Source organism: Typopeltis vanoorti, chromosome 23 (assembly GCF_054136105.1).
Source record: "Typopeltis vanoorti isolate ZY-2024b chromosome 23, IOZ_Tvanoo_1.0, whole genome shotgun sequence".
Lineage (NCBI taxonomy): Eukaryota > Metazoa > Arthropoda > Arachnida > Uropygi > Thelyphonidae > Typopeltis > Typopeltis vanoorti.
Window position 1 is genome coordinate 23,436,861 of NC_143571.1, and position 24,772 is coordinate 23,461,632.

Consider the following 24,772-nt stretch of genomic DNA (forward strand, 5'->3'; position numbering starts at 1 on the left):
ATTCAAGGAATGTGGGAAATACAGACAACGATATTTATATCGTGTGTTCAGCTATACATGGCATACTGCCATATGTACGAATCAGAAACTTCTCCAATGAAGTAGGCGGGATTTTAAATCAGTGCGCATGCCTGAAATGAAGAGGAAGGCCTCGTGGTTTACGGGATCAGCTGTTGACCACTTCTTAACGCCTGCTGTCAGTGGCTTGGCAACCTGCACACATAATAGTACAATGTACGCTAGGAGCAGCTGAAGTCGTATTATACGAACTACGCATGTGTTGGGTAAACGTTTCATATTTACATCAGCGCATAAAGCGATATATTGGATATTATTGTCAAAATGGCCAAACTCTAAATAAGGTTGCTGTTGTAGTTCATTTCAATTAGTAAACATATTATTTAATGTCCAAATATATGTAATTCTTAATTTGGGATAAAAGCAGTCCCAGAATGGTATTGTTTGTTTATGTAGAATTTATTATCAGTTCCATTACGTTACCAATGCGACTGCTATCATTCATGTATTAGTGATTTTTAGGAAGCAGTTGTATTTCTCACAAGATCTTTTTAGAATGTCAGCCCATTGAGAATTTAGACTGAACGTAATCTTAAGTGTTGTGTAAAGATTTAGAAGTATGGAACTTTTATGCTGTGAAGGTGATCCTTGTAATGAAACGAAAGCATACGAAGATGCAGTTTTATTAGACGATGATCGAGTGCTTCAGAATATGTTAATTAGCGAAGATAAATATTTTAATCCGCTCTGCTACTTCAAGTGCCTTCAAACTGAACTCAAACCATGCATGAGAAAAATTGTAGCTACTTGGATGCTTGAGGTAAGATTCGTTCTAAATTCTTAGCATTTGCTGATATTAATTAAAAATAGTTAATATTTACGCCCAAATGCTCAGGTTGGATATGTATTTCGACAATACGTAGTGTAATATTTATCGCAGTAAATCGAAATCGAAATGTGTAAGAAATATGTAATATTTCGATTTATGTAATTATTTAGTTTTGTACATAATTAAGTTATTATTTAGCTTATTTACTATTTATAATTTTCTACCCATATATTCGTTAATCTTATTATATCAAAAATATCTATTGATCGTAATGTCAATGTTTTCAGTCGTAATTTGTTTTAGTTATTATATGTATTTGTTTGTAGAACATTAGGCGTATCATTTTGTATGCTGACAAATAATTATTTATTCTTTGCTAAACCTTTTTTTTAGGTTTAGTGTACCTTAGATTGCCTAATACATGACCGAAACTGCTCAGTCGTCTGCAAATTATTAGTCTGCCATTTATATGCGCTGACATTTTTTTTTTTAATGTTTTGTTCCTTGCTAAACCTAAATTCTTGATGCCTTATGAAAGTGAATTGTAAATTTGGATTGCTCTTTATATATATATATATTATATATATATATATATATATATATATATATCTCTTATATATATATATATCTTATATATCTTATATATATATATATCTTATATATCTTATATATATATATATCTTATATATATATATATATATATAAGAAATATAAATTCTTTTTTATTATATAAGAAATATAAATTAAAAAATACTCAGAAACGTGTTCTTGAAGTTCATTTTTTAAAATGTAGCTTATATGCTGTTTAATTAAACCAGTGTTAAATTCAAATACCAGTCAAAAATGTTCTTCGGTAGATTAGTTGATAAAATACCTAGTGCTTCTTGACTACAAAGGACAGGGTCAGATTCCACGTATTACATAGATGTTGTTGAAAGCCCTTCTGCAATAGATTAAAATAAAACTTTTGTATTTAATATACAGTAAATCAACTATACCATCTGTTTTATATGTTATATAAAATGGATGGCATAGTTGATTACTTCCATGTCATGGAGAATCGTTTGGAGGCCACATCTTGTAATATTCACTCACCTATCTATTATTTGCCTATTTTTAACTGATGTACTTATATTAATATAAATAAGATATATAAATGCAATTAATATAGGCTTGTGTGTTGTTAGTAAATTGGAAAAATTGCAACTCATTCAACTCTTCTTAACCACACACACACACACATTATGTGTGTGTGTGTGTGTGTGTGTGTGTGTGTGTGTGTGTGTGTGTGTGTGTGTGTGTGTGTGTGTGTGTGTGTGTGTGTGTGTGTGGTTAAGAAGAATATGATGGTTAAATTCAGATCAATTGGACTGTAGAAATATTACTTATTAAACTTATTTTTTATATGATTATGTCATAAAATCTCTCATATATAGTTTTTTACATCATGAGATCGCGCTCTTCACCTTGTTGGTTCTGTTTAAGTGAGAGATTCATTAAATACTGCGTTTGATGGCCTTGTATTGGCCGGCTCATGCAGTTTCCCCCAAGATCGTCGGTCTGAAAGCTTTGTGAAGTTGACATACATAGACACGGTGATCTGATAAGCCTATTTACATAAAAGTAGGCTAAAAATAATTGCAATTCCCCATTTTTCGTTCTACCGTTTTTCTCGTTGAAAGCTGCATTCTCATATTTATTTGTATTTTGTTATTGTTATTATGAAATAAAGATTTATTCTTAAATTATTTCGTACTTTTGGGGAGAAGGAAAGCAATCGGGAAAATGTGTGGCGAATTTTTCCAATCAGTAACAGAATCTTAACATTCAAAATCGTTGGAAATTTATTAAATTATTCATACAAAGAGAATTCGGTTATTGATTTCTGTTGTTAGATGTTTTGTAGTTCACTGACGAATATATATATAGTACTTTTAAGGACACTTTATCTATGTGTTTTTTTTCTTTTAATTTGTTGTCGACATGAGAGGTAGGAAGGGACGGTCTGAAACTCTATATCACTTTTAACGGATAAGAAGGGATCCAAAGGTGCATAAATGTGAAGTCATTTTTAACCCTAAGGTAAATTAGGATTATAAATAGGTATATAAGTACACTATAAACATAAATATTTATATATATAAATAGGTAAATAGGATATAAGGAAAACATCTTTGTTACGCAGGACAAAATAAACAGATTACAAAGTTCTTCAGAAGTTGGACCTCATTCATGGGAATTTTGTGATATAGTAGATTATTTATTTTTCTAAAACTTGTACAACAAAAGAAAGATGTGAAAGATTTATTACGGTACACAATGAACCAACAAATGTATATATTAAATATCAGATCAGTAAAATATCACATTGAATATCAAATTAGTAATCATGGGAGAACCCAAATCGAGGACCTTCCTTCGAGAGTCCCTGATCTGACCTGACTCCTGGAGATGACTATATAATAATAATAATAATAATAATAATAATAATAATTTGCAAACCGGATTGGCTGCAGGGGCTCCAATTCCGCCGGGGGCATGGATGTTTGTAATTGTCTTTAGGTTAGGTGGGAGATTCATATATATAGATTTCAAAATGGGGAAAAAATCCTTGGCCCACCGATAGTAAGAATGTACTATAGGTTTAGAGCAACCTTTCTTGGGTGGGAGCTACATAAAAAATAAATAAATAATAATAACGTGAAAACGTCTTATAAGAATGTATATTTTATTACTATTATTTAAATTGCTGCATATATGTACATGCATATTATTTATAAATGAGATAATCCTAAATGTAGTACAAGTGACAACAGAGCAGTCCCATTAACAAATAAAAGATGTGGATGTTTTTGAAAATATTTGCAAATCATTGCAGACATTTCTGTTTGCAATGCAGAGGACTGTCTTTAGCGTCCTCTATTCGGAATTATGTTAATACTCTAATTTAGAAAACTCATTAGCCCAATAAATTTTGACCAATAATGAAATTAATTGAAGAAATGTGCTAAAATTATTCGTTTAACATTATATCGAATTATTTATATATATTTCGTTTATTTTAATTCGAATTATGAGGAGGAGAGAATTAAGCAGATTTTTCATGTTCTCGTTTCTAATCCACAGTGTCAGAGAGAATTTTTAACTTTGTATAGAAATAATAATAAAGGTATTATTCGTCATCTTCTAAAGTCATCTTCTATACTGAGAAAGAGATTAATTTTTAGAGTACAAAATAAATGTGTCTTAACTATCATAACATTCTGATACCACAGTTTGATACCATTTTGTTTGTTCACAAGTGAAGACGATGTCTCAGCACTGAACTTTATCCGGATATGATGAAAAGCAGTCAGTTATAATTTGAAGGTGTTTAGAGAGATGGGCATGTTGTATGCGCATTTCGAGACTCCTCCTAAGAACCATCAAGAACATTGGAAGTCAATAACTTGATGACCACGAATTCGGTCAGAGACAGAACCATGAGGGAGAGCAACAATATAATGTATGACAAGCAACATGTTGGTGTGTAAGAACATCTCAAATTCTGCAAGATCATTGAAGCAAACACTCCAAGAAACTGGCTTGGCATTTTACGTATTGATTAATACACGTGAAGCCCAATTATTCGTACTTTAAAGATATCCATATGGAATTCTAAGAAACTATGCTGTCTTGAAATTCAAAGGTGTTCCAAATTCTTTCATGGTATTTTGTTTTTAATATGACTGTATTCCATTTTGAAGGATTTATTAATTTCGCAGCTGTTATTACTGGACTAAACATGGGCTTCGCAATGGAAAATTGCAATTCTAATATGAGGTGTCTTTTGCACATAACTTACTAACTAAATTGACTGAAGCTTGCCTTGAGATACTTGAGTTACGTGGTGTGATCAAAAAAGTTTCCAATTGTATTTTTTCCGAGTTCAAAGCACACAGCATCGAACAACATGGCGATGCTGTTTGAACTCGGAAAGTATGACCTGAGATTTTTTTGAAGTTATGATGATGTCATCTTCTATTCTTTAGTGTCAACTTACGATTTTGATAAATAAAAAAAAGGCAGGTAACAGATCGAAGGAGGATGCAGAATAACTGTGCCATTAAAGAAATTTCTGTATAGATGAAGCAAAGTTCGAGGAAACCTTCACTGGAGTCCGTTGCATCTTGATCTTGCGTTAAAATGCTTTGCCACGATTCAAATAATATTCATATATGATTAGCTAACTCATTAATAATGATGTGTCTTTTCATGGATAAGTCTCTCGATTGCCGAACATTTTGTTCAGAAACTTTCAAAATGATCAGTGGTATGACGTCTGCAGGTTTTTTTTTTTTTAAAGTTAAAAGCAGAATTTGTTGTATACAGCTTCTCTTTGAAGTCTGCCATTTTTGTGATGGGTGAAAATCACAGTCAAAACACGACTTCACACTTCTCAATAACGGATGCATCAGCACAACTTGGAAATAAAGGAAAAGTAATCATGCAAATGACTAATGAGTTGCTTTTTATTATAAGATTGCGAATGTTCATATTTCGCTGTACAGCAATCCCTCAATTAATGCTCTCTTTAAAACAGGCGCATTAATCGAATATAATAACCTATGGGAAAATGTATAATTCGTTCCTAAGATTTCTTTTTTGATCCTTAATTTTTTTTATAAAAGATTTAGGGTATATGTCAGGGTCTAGTTAAAGGAAAACCATGAAGCTGAAAGACAATAAAACATATTCAGAATATAAATTTATTATTCTGCTTCTTAACAAAGAATTGAACTAACATAGTTTGGCGGGCATTCTGTTTCTTTTTTTCACACAACTGACGGTATGGCTGTATTGCCTCTCCTCTGCAAATTTTACTGGTTGTCACTTCACCAGGGTCAACCTCTAAGCATTGCTGCTTAAAAACTTCGATTGTACGAAAACTATTTTAAAATTGTTTCTGTGAAACAATTCTCTGTGAAACCTCTTTGGGCTCGTCAGTGATTATATTTTCTTCATATTCTTCAGGATCTTCCCGCTGTGCATCTAAATTTAGCAGGTTGGAATCACTCAACTTCTCAGAATGAGATTTAATTAACTTAGATTCATTTGAAAAGCCTCTAAAATCATTTGCACAATGTGGAAGAATGTACTTCCAAACGGCTCGCATATTGCTAGCAGTAATTTCATTCGATTTTGCGACTTTATAACCAGGCTGAGTGGAGATGGGCTGGCCATATTGCCAGATGCAGTAACGAGAGACGGACTAGAAAAACAGCAGAGTGGAGACCAATGGATGGAGCAAGACAAAGAGGAAGACCGAGAAGAAGGTGGAGAGATGAACTGGAACAAATTGCAGGAGTGAGATGGATGGGAGAGGCAGAAAACCGAGTGATCTGGAAAATCATGGGGGAGACCTTCGTTCAGCAGTGGACAGAACCAGAAGGTTGAAGAAGAAGAAGAACCAGGCTGAGATTTCTCTGATTTGGCTAGAAAAGTCTTGGAAGGTATTCGCTTAAAAAAAAGTCCAGTTTCATCGACATTAAATAATTGTTAATCACAATAGTTCCCCTTCTTACATAATTTTCTTCAAAATCTCTGGATATCTCCTTATCTGCACTTGCAGCTTTGCCTGTGATTAGAATATTATGTAGGCTATTTCTCTTTTTGAAACGCTCAAATCACCCAGCACTAACGTGCTGGGTGATTTGTTCTTCTTTTCCATCATTGATAGCCCTTTCTTTCCAGGTTACAAAGAGACACACTGCTTGATTTAATAAGGCCAGTGTTTAGCGGGATCCGTTTTTGGTTACAATCTTCGATCCATGTAAAAAGAAGTCTCTCTAATTCAATCATTATAATACTTTGATTTTCAGTGCATGCATGATGAACTTGAAGCAGTCTTACCTTTCTCTTTGTATTCAGCAGTTGATTCGCCCATTCTTGTGTTCTTGTCCTATCTTTGCTCTGGACTCGCCTTGTTCATTTTTCTTTATTATTTCAAGTTTTTCTTCCAATCAGATTACTTTTCGAATGATTTTCACAATTCTATTTTTTGCTCACTAATTCTTTTACTCATGACTAAAGGTTAGGAAAATAATTTAAAATAAAAAAAGTAAGGAAAACAATTGCACGAGATATGATCAGCAAAATGCTATGTAAAGCAGACGACATAAATTTTGGCGGTAAATTTGGAACATAGTGTACATGGAAATAGTGTAGTATGCCATTAAAATAACTTTGTAAAATGTTTCAAATCGGTAACTAAATTATTTCATCCTGGTGAGTGATTTTTTAAAATAGTTAGCCATAAAAAATTTATAGATCGAAATTTTTTAAAATCTGTAACATTTATTTTTAAAATGTATGTAGGCGCACTAATCGAATTTGGGCATCGAAAAAAATGACGCATTAATCGAGGGATTGCTATATCTTCTACTTAATAACCATTTTTGTATAATGTGACCACAACGAACTCTATTATTTTAATTATGTGGCTTCTTTCCATCTTTGGGCCTAGCTTGAAGGAGAGACAAATCTAAACCAAGACTTTGTGAGCTAGGTAAAAATATCAGTGGTTGGTCCAGATTACCTCTTAGAGATCATTGATACGAAGTGCTGAAAAAGGTTGAAGAAGTATACCTGAGAATTTAGTATCAGAAATCTCAACAATAAATAAATAAATAATAACGCCGTTGTTGGTTTATAAAATAATAGGCTGATTTAAATACGTAGTTTCTTTTTGGATCTATTTTAAATTACAGTAACTTTTAACTGCATACAATTTAAGCCTGTTATATAATTTTAGAATGTTTCTCATTAATCCCTTCAAATTTCAGGTATGTGAAGAAGAACAGTGTGAAGAAGTAGTGTTTCCATTAGCCATGAATCTTCTAGATCGGTTCCTATCTTTTGTTCCTCTTCGAAAAAGCCAGTTGCAGCTTTTAGGTACAGTGTGTCTACTTTTAGCATCAAAATTAAGGCAATCAAAGCCTCTGAGTGTAGAAAAACTGTGTGTATACACCGATTACTCCGTTACCCTGGATGATTTAGTGGTAAGTATATAATCATCCGCAGATAAAGTATGTTGACTAAGAAAATATTTGTAAGCTTCAAAACATATGTATTTATATAAATTAGCTAGTGGTGGGATCCCCTCCCTTACCATCAAGAAATCAGTTCAAAATAGAGCTCGGCATAGCGGTGTACCATTTGGGATATGGTTGCAGAAATAGGAAAGTGCAATAATGATTTTCTGGATATATTTAAACCTATTATTTTTATTTTTATTGCACTAACCAAAATCATCTCTATAACCCATCGAGGGTCGCTTTCATATTTTGATTCATAACATATTATGCTAATACATTGTGCATTGTCTAGCGTTTAAACGTTTGCAGTTTATTCAAAAACATACTCATTTTCCGTCACGAAAATCTTGAACTTTAAACGTCAAAATAATCAGAGATCTGGTGATATCACTAATTCTGGAATTTTTGCACATTCTTTATTGCTTAGTGATTTCCTTAAAGTTAGATTCAATTAGTCATCCAAAAGTTTCTTATTATCGTTGCTTATGCCGTTCTTATCAACTGAACTGAGTTTTTTTTTTTCCCGAAGTTTATACCAAATAAATTTATGTTCAACAAAATTATCTTAAAGATAATTACGATCGCGCACATTTTCTTTGCTCTTTAAAATGAAAGAGTCAACCAAAGAAAACGAATAGGACACAATAGACTTTTCATTTTGCAGCTTAACTTGTGAAATTGATTTGAAAATTAATTATTTTAAAAGAGAGAGATTTATATATAGAATTAATAATATATGTACTGTCCGACCACAGATGCGAGACCCTTCGACACTTCTGCGCATGGCAGAAGAAGGCGAATCCATTCCGATAATTGGGTAATCAATGCGTTTCGTGCGGTGAGTGTTTATTATTATACGTCTGAAAATTAGCTTTTCTTCTATGAAAATTCTTGATTTTAAAGTGGTAACTATTTTGCTTGTATAACAGTTGGAAAATTTTACGTATAAAAACACGTAATTTCGCGTGTTGGTGATGAATTCCTACATCACCTTATTCCTTTCACCCCATCAACATGAATTGACTCTTCTTGACAGTTTGCATGCCAGGGATCTGGCATCTGTGGTCAGACAGCGTGTGTGTATATATATATATATAAATTATCTGTCTTGTGAAGTGAATGAATAATATTTTTAAATTCATTTTGCAACGAAAGAAATTCTTAAAATAATAACATTAGTAATGCTTTCAGGCTTCGCGAAGTTGTCAGTTCTGTGGGAACTTTCCTACTTTTCTTTTTTGCTCGAATAAGGCGGCCTCTAACGGATCTTCTCCAGACTCACTAGGCGATATGGTTTTGGAAGCGGAAGGGGCAAGACAAATCGTAAAATCACTCGTAACGTGCGAGATTTTATGTTAAATTTATCGCTGTAGTATAGATTAAATGCATATTGCCTAATCTTTGAGCAGGTGTCCTTTTTTTTTCTCTCTCTCTCCCTCTCTTTCTTGTGTGCAAAGAAACGGACATAAATTTTTCCCCAAAAGGACTGGGCTATTTATACGAACTCCTTTATCTTCCTCTCCCCGCTGTTCAACCTGATCAGAATCCTTGGTTTCATGTCAATAGCTTTTCCTACCGAGACATGAATGGAGTGGCATGTCGGTTAGGCAGTAGTATCACGGTCATGCGTCTCGCAAAGAAAAGTGCATACCTTCGACACTGTCTCTTTCATTCACTTCTTAGTATAGCCGTGAGAAATTCTCGTAGCCATGGTCTGTGTTTCCCACTAGTGACTGACCACGCACACCGGAATTTGTACCTGTCAGAACTCATCGTTCTATCAGATGAAGCTCTATACATATTAAGGATTGTATTCTGGAAGGGAGATAGTATTACAATATTCCCTTAAATCCCTAATAGATAAACAATTCCCCCCCCCCCCCCCGAGAATATGTAATGTTTGGGTAGGAACTTCTAGCAATAAAATATCAGTATTATTGGAAAAAACTCCATTTGAAAATATGAGAACCCGAAAGTTGCACATAGCATGATAACGTTTCCCATCTTATATGGGCAGAACAAAATGGCGAATTTATCGTGAAATAAATTCTAAAAATAATTACGGTTTAGGTTTATAAAGATGTGCTTGAAATGAACATCATAAAAAAAGAAGACAGAAAGCATAAATAAAGTTTTTTTAAATAGCAATTTGACGAGTGTTTGCTAACACACATCGACTTACTGTTTCAGGTCTTATTCACACCAGAACTTTTAAAAAATAGGCATGAGAGAACGAAGTACAGTATCTTTAGATATAAGCCTACCCTCTTTAAAGTATATCGCCTTTAAGGAATATTTAATTCCTTAAAGAAATATCGTATGGTTGTATTAAAAATAATAATAACTTCCACTTTTAAATATGTACTTGAATAATAAATTCGCAGTTTAGTTCTGAAAAAATTGTATGCTTTTTTTCTTCATAGAATATTCGATAGTAATTTGAATTGTTTCGTAATGGTGTTCGACATAATATTAAAATGGCGTTTCAATTAGTATGATAATAAATTACGTCACCATACAAGAATACTGTTGCGAAGAACACCATATTTTGTGATTGCCTCGGATAATCTTTACTTGTTGATAAAAAAATACAGCAAAATCAGAGAAATACATCATTTTAAAAATATTTTTTTTAAAAAAACTGCTTTTTTTGACGAAAAACAATTCCGCCAGCTAAAAATTCTTGGCTCGCGCGTGTATTGCAACTACTCTTTGAGATTTCGGCTGAATTCATAAACACTTTATCTACTGCCAGGTGTACATGATTCGTATTTTATGATGTAGTGGTGGCGTTAAGATATATTTTTGCTTGAATACGTGTTGTTATTTATTCTTCAATAAAATCACCCGTTCTATGGTCTGGTTTGCTGCATCACTTGAAGTGCTTTGTTAGCCCGATCTACTGTTTACAGTGTCTCTGCTAATAACAGGCTCTTAAGCATCTTAGTTTTAATCGAAAGATAATTTACAGTATTATTACAGTTAATAAAAAATGAATAAATAATCTTTAAAGTGTGAAAAATGATCATTTAATTAATGGCGACACAAACAATAGAAGGGTCTCCTCCCTCTCTCCCTTGCTGGTACCAATGATACGGCTGCTGCTTGACATAGTCATTTATTTAAATTTAATGCAACAAGGAAAGGTTAATATATCGAAGAATTGTGATATTAAGCAAATAATAAGAATAAAAAACAAAAATTCCGTCAAATTTTTAAAATGCTTTATTAATATTTCTTTTGTTTGATATATCAAAAATAATTATATTCCGTGAATTTCAATATGTAGAATTTAAAAATAGGACTTTTTTTCTTTCAAAACACGCACAAAAATCTAAAATTACGTATAAGTATTTCGTTTCGTCTTTCATTGCACTAGCATTTCATTTTCCCTGATATCGTTTCTTAATTACCATATTCTGGAGGAACCATTCACCTTACTTGCCACTCACTATACCCAAGTTTTTCAGGAAAGAAAACCAGATAAGAATGAAGTGAACCTTCATTGCTACATTGGTTCCTTGTGGTACTTTGTTATAAGTTTATCGACTCATTCTTTATGATTTTTGGCTTCATTCTTGCCCAGACCATTCAACAATATTCGCAAACGATTTCCATGATGTTTCCAGTTTTATTTGAGTAAGACTCTTTTCGATTTCCCCATGGTTTAATTTCAGATGTTCAACAAATACACTTTTTTTAAAAAAAATTGAGCTTCTGAAAAGTTTTGAATATCTTGCAGCTGGACTGAATTGGAATGTAAGGCCCTTTTTGCACAATACTTGAACAAAGTTTTTCACGAGCAAAGATTTAAAAAAATTATAATAAAATAAAAAAAAAAATTAAATAAATAAATTAAAGGCAACAAGGGAGTTGTGTATGTTTTCTCCTCCTGCTGTTAAATCTTTTGAGGAAGGCCATATTTTCTTGATATAATCTTCATAGGCTCCTCTGAAAATAAGAATAGGCTTTTAAGCTCCTATATGATATCAAATGCTTCAAACCTTTATAACTTCGTATATTGAGAGTTGCAATAGCTACATACGAATAGTTAAGATACAGCGATTAAGCATTTTAGTACTATTATTGACAATTCGTTATAAATTAATTGCCAAAGTTATGATAAAATATTCCAAAAATGTATGGACGTGTACATATTCTGTAAAAAGAAACTTTAGGTAGTGAATTTTTGCTGTTGTTGTTGCAGATTCTAGTTACAAAAAACTAATTTATTAATTTTTGCAAAAATAAAAATAAAATTTATTATTTTTTGTTTGTTTCATTTTAGAACTGGGAACTTCTAGTCCTGGGAAAATTAAAATGGGATCTGTGTTCTGTCACGCCAAATGACTTTCTTGATCACATTTTGAGAAGGATACCTCTATCAAGAAATAGGGAAGTAGTAAAAAGGCATGCACAGACCTTTATAACATTATGTGCTGTCGGTAAGTATTTCGAAAATGATCAGTTCTAAGTAACCTCATGGTTTCCCAATTAAAATATTTTCTGTATAAAATTTCACCTTTTATATACAAATAGAATTTATTTATTTTAAATTTATGATTCAAGTTTTTCATATGAAATGTAATGTTTTCAAATTAAAAAAAAAAAACAGACAAGAAAGGATTGGGTTGCTACTTTTATCAAACCAAAATTTTCGGTAAATGTTTACAATGAAATTTAAATAGCTAATTATTTTAAAAACAATCCATTCCCGTGCATTTAAAGTATGGAAAAGATATAATTTAAAATTTATCGTTAACTTATTGCTTAAACCTTTTTAATGAATGGAAAATAAGGGCGAAAGAATGCATTTCCACAAGCCTAATATATATTTACAATTATCTTTGTGAATTAGCAAACAGGTTGTTTGCGTTGTTAATACCTTACATTCAGTCTCGTCAAAAGTGTGGGAGAGACTGCTGGTGAAGCCATGAATGACTGCAGCGCGGAATATGAATGAAAACAGAAAGAGCCGCGCGCTTGAAAGTGTGTGCGTGCGTGCAGTTGTGTGAAGAGAGGAAGAGAAGCGGAAACATCACCGATGGTAATCCCACTTCTTCTGGACTTGAGAGGTATTTCAGGGGAGAGAGTTCAATTTGCTTCGTCTGGACGGGGGTGGGGTGGGGTATTGCGTAAGAATAAAGTTTGTTTTGACTAGTGGCGAAAGAAAATATTTACTATATTTACAATCAGTATTCTTTTGAATGAGACTTAATTAACCGTATAGATTCCAAAGAATAACTCGATTAGTTTAATATAATAAATATTCTTGAATGGATGGAATTACGTAACGTGCATTTAGAAAGATTGAAAATAAGGACTACCTTTACAAGTAAAAGATCATGTTGAAATGATTCTTGTGAATTAGGGACGCTGCTTTGTATCCTCCTTTGTACTTACATAGTGGTTTGAGTTTACATTTCGCAAAATAAATTACCAGTCTCTGCTTTCCAACCATTTGACGATTATAAAACGGTTGGCTATTTCGTTATTCAAATTATAAAATTAATTGGTGAGTCTATGAGAAGCAGTAATGCACTCAGGATTTAATCTTGGGGGGGGGGCGAGTTGAGTAGACGATTTGAGAATACACACTACGCATCGCACACGACTTATGACTGAGCATCTGCAATGATCGCTAATTCATTAATATAGAAATAGAAAACACGACACAACATAAAAAAATGAATTTTAATTAGGAAAAGATTTTTAGAAAATTTTTTAGTGTTTTTTCCTTTTTCTTTGGGGAGGCCAAGACCCTTCCCCCCCCTCCCCCTCTGGGTGCGCCACTGATGAGAAGAGACTATTTCTTCATCAATTTGAATATGAAATCTGTGATCCAGCGAGAGTTTTCATCCTCTTAGAGTTGAATTTGTTTTTTTTACAATTAGGAGACTAATATTTTGAAACAAAAAGGTTTACGGCATCCTTTGGGATTTTTTATTCGATTGATACATTTTGTGTGATACATTTAGAACTCCAACATTTGCTTACTTGTTTGACTGAATGATCTCAGATTCCTTTTCTTTTTTTTTTTTTTTTTTTTTTTTTTTTTGTAGACTATCGTATTTTGTCTCAAATACAGTTCCCATCGGAAAGTTTACACATGAGATAAATGATCGGAGCTGTAATCTTAGCTCTTGTAGTTATCTGCAGTTACTCATTTCAAGAAAAATTAATAGAGATAGGAAGTTTTTTTTTTTCCCCCTATTATTTCTTCCTATAGCGATTTGGTTAGGACATTCAAGTTACTAGGTTCTGTAATTATGCAACAGTTCAGTCTGCAACCGATACGCATGCCAATAAACAAAACGATACTGTATGTTATTAAAATATCTTTTGCAAAGGCTTTAAAAACTCTTTCAGACAGGTTTCTTTTATTATTATTATTATTATTTTCTTTACTTTTCGTGGAATACGCTAAAGCCATACCTATGTGTAAGGTCAGTGGCTGATAACCATAAAATGTGTATTTATTTATTTATTATGATACTATTGCGAAATGCTTCTTACTCCTTTTCCTGTTCATTGACAGGAAACGAGAACCCTATGACTATCTTCTTTACCGAAAGTTTTTACACTGTCTGCAATATGATAGCTTCCGACAGTGTTTCTTTGTCTCAAAACTGTCTATTGCTTTGTCCCCTCGAGTGTACAACAGGCGTTTTTATTAGTCTCTATGATAAGTCTGAAGGTCAAACGGGTCCAAAAGATTCCGAAGGGAACTACCATAGCAACAAGCTATCCAGACGGTCACAGGGCATCGAACTCAGCGGACAGACTGCGTTCCTCGTCAAACGTTTGTGTCGATCTTGTCAAGGTCATATTTCGAGGCTAACTCTTCACTGCCACTGAAAAAGTAAGCCACCCAAGTATATAGCAATATTGTACAAGCAAACTTAATATTGCAATTATAGGTGATGCGATATGATGTGCTTAAGAAATGAAACCGTCTATAAGTTCCTTAATCTCAATTATATACATATTATATAACTTCTTTGCATTCTACAATGGAATGTTGAGTTTTCGTTTACCATTCTGTAACTTTTTTGAAGAATCTAGAAATGATCTATAGAAACGGCACAAGCAATATAAAACGAATTTTCATAGTTGGCGTTATCATTTGTAAACGCACTGCGCATTGAAACTCTAACGCATTCCAAGTGGGAGAGTTTAGCATTACGTCATCACATTCTTTTCGTCTGGTATAGGGTGAATGGCATTTATTTTGTTAGATGATTCTGAAGTTGAGATCCGTTGCAGTTTAGTAAGAAATCGTCTGTTGACTTAAAAATGTTAGGCGTGAGTTTTTTTTTTTTCTTCGTAAGATTTGAATATGATTTCGGAGAAGTCATCTAAAAGTAACTTTTTTATACGTTCTTTACCAATAAACTGATAATAGTTGAATCTTATGAGTACATTGTATGTGTTCGCGTCTTTTATCTCTTGATATTTTTTGATTAATTATTATAAGCTATATGTAGTTACCGTCATGCTATTTATACTTTATTCTTAGTAATACTTGAGTCTCTTTCCATCGACTGCTGGTCTCCCTCTTTTAATGTTTGAGGTTCTTTCGGTCTTAATTTAAACCAATGTCTACCATTCCATGTCCCGTCCATCTTATTCTTTGGCGACTTTTTCTTCTGTTAGTAATACACGATGGCATAAATGCATGTTATGCATTGGCTTTGAGATTTATATATTTCCATTCAAATATTACGGTATCCTATTTTTGTTAACGGGCTCCAAAAGCAAATAACAGACAAGAACTTTATTTATTGCTTAGAGTGAATCATGCAAGCCTTAACTAAGCACTAAGTTTTCAAAATTCCACTTTATAAAAAGCTGGATAGTTCATGTGATTTAGCGCATACTTTTGAAAGTTCTGTGTATGCCATTATGGAGTACGCCTTTTTTTTCTTCGTGTCCCCCCCCTCCCAAGCATTTTAGTTTTTTTAGGTTTGCGACTGAACCCATTCGCGTTCCATTTAGTATAATAATAAGTGCTGTTATAAATCGTAATATTTTATTATTATTATTATTTTGATAATAATCTCATGCGCGACAGGTGTAAACCTGTATAACCCATAAGTAAGCTACTAGTAAGAGAACTCAGAAATCGTACTCTTGAGAGTAAACATCTTGTCGTTTCAACCCACTTCCGGTCTTCAATAAGGAAGTAGCTCGCCGGTGAAAATCTAAAATCATCTACCGTCCCAAAGATCTGAAAGAACTTCCAATGGACATTGGTATTCTAATCCATAACCTGTTGGTTGGAAGGCGAAGACACTATACACTTTCAATGAAACTGCCAATTTATTTTATTTGATGTCCTTGATATATGCGATGGTTTTTCATTTTGTATCCAGTTGTGGGTGACAACAGTGTCATAAAATTAAAAGAATGGAAATTGTCCCCAAAATTATAATTTCCGTTAAAATAAAAGAAATGGTTTGGTTTTTCATATTCAGAAAAGAGCTAAAATATGTTCTCCTTCGCTCTCTCTCACACACACACGTAATGCACGTCGTTAAAAGGTCAACTCTCCATTTGAAAACAAATAAGCAGCATCAAAAAGACAATGTGACTCGTATTTTAAGTAATTTAATATTGTAATAAATAATGACTATTATGTATTTCAATATCAGTAGAATTGCAATTTTGCCAGATCCCGCGTGCAACTCATGGATGTTAAACTAATTATTAATTTTTCAGTATTCACTATGTATTCAGAGAAAATAGAAAATAATACTTTAAAATAAGGCATTTCAGAAACAAATGTCCATTATTCGTAAATGGAATGGGGGAATTAAGGGAGAGGGGAAAAATTATAACGGATAAACGCCTTCTTTTGAAGCATTTGTTTCAAGATGGTAATAATCATTCGTTTGAGGTTGATTACCTCCTTAATAAAACATCTGTAACTGTATAATTTCATTCTAAATTAAATTATGGCCAAAACACCATCACAAAACAAACATCAAATACAGAATCAACAAACAATATAATCAAAAGTTTTTTTTATTTTGTAATGTTAGGCAAATAAGGTAATTTTGATATGGGAGAATGTATTGTTATATCATTTTATTTATTTGTCAAATGTTTCATTAATATATTATTCCCCCCCCCCAAAAAAAAGATATCGTTAAGGGCTAACTATTCTGTTTCTATCAAGATTTTTTATTATTTTTTCATTGTTTTAAATCAACGTTTGTCTTTCCTTAAAAAAAAAAATACCCCCCCCCCCAGTGTTTTGGGCACACCATTAACTGAATGCCCACGAAGTACAAATTTAGCATCAATTGGAACGAGTAAGCACTCGACAACAAGTTCGTGAGAAATTTCGTGTATCCCATGCACCCATGATATTCGATACTTGTCGGAGACAATGTATTATGTCTGCAAGTGCCGAACATATAAGCTTAAGGGCAGTGAGACCTGTCGTTGTCGAGATTTTTTTTCTTCTTTATTTCTTTTCTTGGCTCTGTGTTAGGTAGAGCCGTTAATGGATAAGTAAAAGGTCAAGGGTCAAAACAGGAATGGACTGGGGCGACACAAGTAACCAGTGTTGAATAGTCCCTATTGAGGCCAAGAATGTGGAAGCAAAATGGCAAACTTTGAGGTACCGCTCAACACTGTGCCTTCATCCTCCCCCCTCCCCTGCTTTCACGCGCATTACCTCCGTACACACGCACACAGACAGTGTGCCTCGATCCCATGGCCTAGTGAAAAGCTTCGCTCTGATCCCGTGGAATGCAACAGTGCTCCGGCACACACACACACCGAACAGAAGGGAGAATAAGGGGGGGGGGGACACCCTGGGAACGTTGACGAAACCTGCCCAATACCTTTTGTCGGTTTGTACACTCCCCCCACTGGAATGTGGGGCCGCCGCTGGGGTGACAGGTTCACTTGCTTCTCTACCTGTGTGGGAACAAGTGTGCAGATGAAGCGTCAGGGCCAACAAAAGCAGACGACTTTGGCGGTTTTTCTTGTAGAGCCCACCAGAGATGTCTAAAATAAGGTCGAATATCCATCGAAATTTGTGCATTGTACCATAGGTAATGAAGAATTATGAATGATGGTTCGCTTTATGAAATTGCGCTGATTTCCCAGACAGCTAGCGATATCTAAACACTAAATATCTGCAGCAATTTACTCTATGTTTAATATGTCTTCTGTTTTAAATGAAAATATTGATCGAAGTATATTTATGATAAAATTACTAATTTCACGCATCTTAGAATGACTGTTAATGAATTATGTTTAGAAATCAATTAAATCCTCGAAGAAGTTTATGGTATACTGCAAACATAAGTCGATGCGACTAAAAAAATTGGACTAAAACTATGGGTGCAAAAATATTTGGGTACTTCATGCGGAGCATCCCAAATTTTTAGATGCTCCATTTGTTGGGAACTCTCTGGATACTGTAGTACATTTGCCATTTTAGACCACGTCCTTGAACTCGGGTAGCAAAATGCACGAGATTTTGGCTTCTGGGAATTTCTCCACGTCCTAACGTTATGATTAGGACATCATCATTCTTCTGTTGTCTCCACAGAAGCATTGCAGACAAATTAAGCTGGCGATTCCCTCTTCAAACAGCACATTGCATATTCAGTTTGTTAGTTACCCGAAGCCCCCGTATGAAGCCTCGATTTTTGGCCACTGTTTTCATTTTTATCTTCCGCTGCTGGGTAAACTTTGGATATCTGCCATGACTGATAAATATGAATTCCATAACTAGGATTCCACTACTAAGCTCTCTTCCTGTGGAAATTAGTAATCATCGGCCTATGCGACAAGTCATGACAGTGGTGGCGTAGCTGGTAATTATTATAGTCTGCTGGCTGCTTGACAAAGTAGGGTGGGCAAGTATTCGACTTACACCAATAATTATCAGTACATATCTTAAAAATAAATGAACAGAAAATGTGTATGTCTAAATATGTTTAATTAAACTGTAGAAGTGGCAGCCATCGCACTTATTTACTACTGGGGATTATATAATTTCCTCAGCAGGTTACAAAATCACACGGTATGTATTTAGGGAGGGGAACATTTCTGAAGCATCCAAAGACTTTGGGCAGCATTGTGTTATCAAAGTACACAATTTATGGCAGTTCATAGATCATTTCCTATCTTGCAGCTTCAGTGACCCCTTGTCAAGTAAGGGTAAAATACTTACGTGTGGGTGATGACAACAGTGTTATCTTCCTAACTTCCTGTGTTTTATATGATATAATTTGGTGCTTCATTTGAAAAAAAAAAAAAAAAAAGTGAAAACTATTAGTATATTCATCACATTTCCGTTTTCTTTCTTGAAATTACTAATGGATTTAAGGTAGACTGAATGAGAGCCATTAACTGGAGTTTCGTCTTCTAATTTTGAAGTACTAAATACTATACATATTGATTTCGATTAGTATTACTACTTGAGCACTTAAATTCTCCATCTACCCACAATGCCGTCTACCGGCCACCAATGATATTTTTGTCTGTAAATTGCGTGTGTTTCTTTTGGTCTGTTTACGAGACGAAAAAAACCCGAGTTTTTTTTTAAAGATTACTGTCGTCGCGACGAGAATCGAACTTAAGTCTTTTCCAATCGAATTGCGCAACGCCTATTTATTCCAACTACAATCATACTAAAGTAAACATCCATTATGCCGAATATATACAAGAAAATAATGACTGACAAAATGGCAGTCTGTTTATTATTATTATCATTATTATGAATACATCCCTCTTGATAATACATGCCACAGCCCGGTAACGAACACAACATTTTATGCAATATTTATTGAAAATTAATTACTTGAACTTTCTGTTTGAGTAACCTTACAAAGAGATCTCACTATGGAACACTATATGGTCATTTTTCTGTATTAACAAATCAAAATGAATAAATATGGACATGATTCGAGAATCAAAAATGTTGTTTGTGCCTAACTCGTTTAAATTGCTCTCTAAACCAGAATTGAAATATGTGAACCAATTTGATCCCAAATACCGAATTTTATCAAAATCCGTCGGACCGGTGCGACTTTTTTTTTACATGCACCATGATGGATAAAGCGAAACATATTGATAACATTTGTGCAAAAGAAGCACCAAAACATATATAATGGGATTATCATTAAAGTTGCAGAATAACTATCTTCATCGGAATATTTACTCAAAAAACAAAGAGAGAAAGTCGGCTTTAAATGCGCTTTTTTTTTTTTATCTTTGTTTTTGCATTCCAAGTAATAACAGTTATCGTTATTATTAGCATACGGTGATAATATAACCTTGATGAGGCTCATACAGTCGGCTATGCCACCACCCCGCCTATTGGCTTTAATATATTTTGCATAGAAATTACGCGTTTCTCTGGCCAGTTTTTGAGACTGAAAAACAATTAAATCATATAAACTGGATTTATAGAAGAATTTCGAATAACTTCAGTTTGATTATATTGTCGAAATAGTAATCAAGTTTGGTCGAAGACATCAAATACACATAATACAATCAATGCACATTTATATCAATTGTATTACATATGTTTTCCAGTCTTCCCTCCATTTTCTCTTTAACCTTCCACTATATTATAAATATTATTATTTAGCATTATAGTGTCGTGAACCAAAATGGTCTATACTCAGGCAGAAGCTGTTAATTTAGCTAATAATTTGTATTATCTAAATTAACAGTATTTTGTTTGCATGCGTTATCAGGCCGATAGGCTAACTCATATTCAACTGGAAAAGCCCATATACATTCCTCTCGCCTTATCGAGAATTGGATCTTTTCCAATTGAAGGGGCATGTTTCGCCGTTTTTTCCAACTGAGCACTTTATGATTATACAGTCTCCATCCATGATTGAAATCACACCTAAAAATATCCCTTTTCACAATCATTTCTGGGGAGAGTGGGGGCGGGGGAGTATAATGTTTCTGTCTACACCGCTTTGGTTAGATTATAAACTGGGAAAAATTAAATAATAATAATCAAAATAAAAAATTTTCTAGGAAAAATATTTTCCTAAAAATCGAAAATTCTGCACGCGCATTTAGGGACTTTTGTTTGCTAGTTCCATCCAGTCAGCGGTAAATGCGAATGATTACGTGCACTGTTACAACCAGTGGTGAGCTATAAGGGGCTCGCGCAAGCCCTTTGTTAAATTTTTCTCAAATTTGCAAGCCCCTTGTTCTTCTTGTTTACTTTTTTATTTTTTTCAAAAGAAAAAATTTTTTTTGAAACATATTAAGCGGCAGTGTTTAGATTATTTAGAAGTATTGTTTCAACTCCTCTAAGACGAATGCTCCCAAGATTGAAAATAAAATAAGCGCATGCGCTATCTTTACCCTTCTCCCTTCTGATAGCCAATCGTATGGTAAAACCAGTAGTCAATCAAATGTTTTATAAAAGATTTCATTCTTATTATATTTTGATAGTTAAAATATGTTTTTCTTATGTAAGATAAATTAACACAGTTGATTGTGTGCAAATATTTCATGTTTAGATCATGAAATATTTGTTTAAAAATGATAGCCTTTAGAGGTTGATTGTCCTCTCATACTTTTTGATTGGAATTTGTACACAAGCTATATTAATAAAAGTTTTTGTGTGAAATAAGGCTTTTTTTTTTTTTTTTTTTTTTCTTGACGATGCGAGCCCTTTGTTAAAATTTCCATAGCTTACCACTGGTTACAACCGCAGTTTTTATTTGCATTATTAAAAGTATATTATGCACCAAAGTTTAATACTTTGATGCATAATAAGTTACGCATAAAGTACTATTTAATTACATATAAATTTATAGAAGTTAAAGATGGAGACCAGCAGTAGTGAAAGCTCCAGCAAACATGGCGATAAGATGCGCAAGTCCATAAGTTAGAGTTATACGTAGAAATGGAGGTTAAAGGATGTAATGTGTATGGAGCTCAATGAAGACTTCTGAATAAAATAAAATAAAATAAAATAAAATAAATCTTTCGAATCATCCATTTATGTAAAGCTCCAAGATAGCATATTCACGCAGAAGTATGACAGAATAAATGTGTGATGGATTAATGATATGAATCAACGAAATATCACCGAAATATAATGCAGGAATTAATTATGATAACGAAGAAAATGGTAATAGTTCTTTTACTGAACACAAGGATTGTTCTTCAAGTTCTCAGAATCAAAATTCACAATGTCAAAATTACAGGGAGAAGCTGCAAACGCTGATGCAGAAGTAGAGCTAGAATTTCCGGCACATTTCAAATACATTGTGGATGAAGTAAATATCTTCGCATAATGTTTTTAATTGCTGGGGATTGAAAGAGACTGGAAGGTCGAGGTATGGAGTATTTTTGCAGGCTAGAAAGGTATCTCATTAACTCCTATTATATGTCTCGTAAATGCCGCTTTCGTATACGCCGGTATCTCTAGGAACCAAGGCCGTATTCATGGGTGTGCGAACCTGTGCGGTGGCACAGGGCCCCGCAAAGCGCAAAAATTGAAAAAAGAAAATCAATTATTTTTTTTAATTATTATATAAATTAATATTGTAATTATTATATAAAAAAGATTATTATATAGAAAAATATACGTATATAATTTTACAACCAACTATTGTTGTTATAGTAAGCGAAATAAGATCGCAGCGCAGTAGTATTTGAAACTACTCTAAGATATATAACAATATCGTACAACATTCTATATTAGATTTATTTATTTTGTCTCAACTTCACGTTGGACATATTAAAGAAATTTGTTAAACAATTAACTTCAAAACCGTTATGTGATACAAGGTGGGAATGTAGAATAGAATCAGCTAGAGCTGTACGTTTTGAAATTCCAGAGTTTTTAAATGCGCTAAAAGAATTATTTAAAACCGCATCAGATAATACTATCAAAGTAGAAGTGGTTTCAATATATGAACAAATAGATTCATTTCAGTTTATACTAAGGCTTGTAATTTGGTATCAGCTTTTGTCAAAAGTTAATTTAGTAAGTAAAGTATTACACAATGCAAAAATTCCCATAGACGTAGCAACTAAGCATATTCAAGAGTTAGTGCAGTACTTTGAAGAGCAGAGAATATCAGGATTTGATAAGTGTTTTGAGATTGCTAAAAAACTGTCAAATCTATTAGAAATAGAAATTAAATTTAAAGAAAGTCGAGTACATCGAAGAAAAGTATTTTTTTATTATGAAACGCCTGATGAATCATGCATAGGTGATAACAAAGATAATTTTAGGATAAATTTCTTTTTTGTAATTTTAGATACTGCTCTACAATCTGTCAAAAAAATATTTAAATTGTATGAAATTCACCAAAAATCATTTGGATTTCTTTATGATATGAAATTAATAAGAAAAATGGCAGAAAATGAATTAAAATTTTGCTGCAAACCGCCGTATCAAAAATTAAATACAGATATTGATGAATCTGAATTTTACAATGAATTAATTATTTTTAGAAATATTGTTCCAGAAGATGCACCCATTAATATTTTAAAATTCATAATTGCAAATAATTTGTCGGATATCTATCCAAATATTACTACGACATTTAAAATATTATTGACTAGTCCAGTTACGGTCGCATCAGCAAAAAGGTCATTTTCCAAATTAAAATCAATAAAAACCTATTTGCGATCTTCTATATCTCAAGAACGTTTGTCGTCCCTGGCAATAATATCTATAGAGCATGAAATTGCAAAAAAATTGAATTTTGATAGCGTTATAAATGATTTTATTGATAAGCGCATTAGGTTAAATAAAATTTAATATATTTAGATTTCTTTTAAATCTCATAAGTTGTTATACATATATTTCATTCTTTATAGTAAAAATTGATATTTTTTTCATATTTTTATATTATTATTTATATTATTAAATAAATCATTGTTCTGACGTATTATATGATAATGTGTACTTACATAATAAAATAATATATCATGTACATACAAACACATTTATTTTTTAACTAATTTTTTCCCTTTACTTAAATTGATGCTAAAGAGCATACTTGTTTATGTGCATAAATATTTTTCATATTTGATTTAATTAATTAATTAACAAGATATTCTTCCATTTAAAATTTCCATAAATGTTACTAACTTTCAGGGGCCCCGCAAAATGTAGAAACGGCCCTTCTAGGAACCTAACCCAAGCATAAACTGAGCACCTTTCCCTGTCCATCAAAAGTTGGTCTATATAACTGCCTTGATTCCTTGCGTCGCTGTCTTCTAAAACAAGGGTCTCAAACTCAAACGCAGCAAAGGGCCAGTCAATTAGATGTATATCAGACGCGGGCCGTATTCAATATTATTCTGTGAACCAAAACATAAACTAAAAAAAAGAAAGGCTCTAACAAAGACACTTTTGTTGCCGGGCCTTTACGACTTACGTAAACAGTTACACCACTATTTAAATTTTAAATTTATGACTATTTTTATTTTTAAATTTTAAAAATAAAGCAAGTTTAGAAAATATAAGTTCCATTACATTTTATTCATACTTTAAGAAAATCATTTAAATACATAATTTTGACTTACAAAAATAAAGATTTTTATCTACAAGTCCTTTTTTTAATTTGATTTGGATCCTGAAGCCTAATATCTGTTCCTCTGTACTAACATGTCACTATCTGCTTTTTCGTTTTGTGTTGCAATATGAAGTATTGCATTTAATCTAGAATCTTTTATCCGTGAGTGGAACTTTGACTTATTAAGTTTCATAATTGAAAATAATTGTTCACATACATGAGTGCTTCCAAAGAATGACAATATTTTTGCACAATAAATTTTATATTTGGGATATTTACTGCCGAGGTATTTATAAAAATCTGGTATGCCA

General features: G+C 32.9%; 1 protein-coding gene across 1 annotated transcript in view; it reads left to right on the plus strand.

Moving 5' to 3' along the window:
* Positions 1–265: 265 nt before the first annotated feature.
* LOC150093691 (G1/S-specific cyclin-D2-like) overlaps positions 266–24,772 on the plus strand; it is a 49,263-nt gene continuing 24,756 nt past the window's right edge. Inside the window, exons 1-3 of the mRNA XM_090412960.1 lie at positions 266–838; positions 7,672–7,887; positions 12,212–12,368. Of these exons, the coding sequence (XP_090269086.1) occupies positions 638–838; positions 7,672–7,887; positions 12,212–12,368 (574 nt within the window). The 5' untranslated portion in view covers positions 266–637. The remainder of the gene's footprint in view (positions 839–7,671; positions 7,888–12,211; positions 12,369–24,772) is intronic.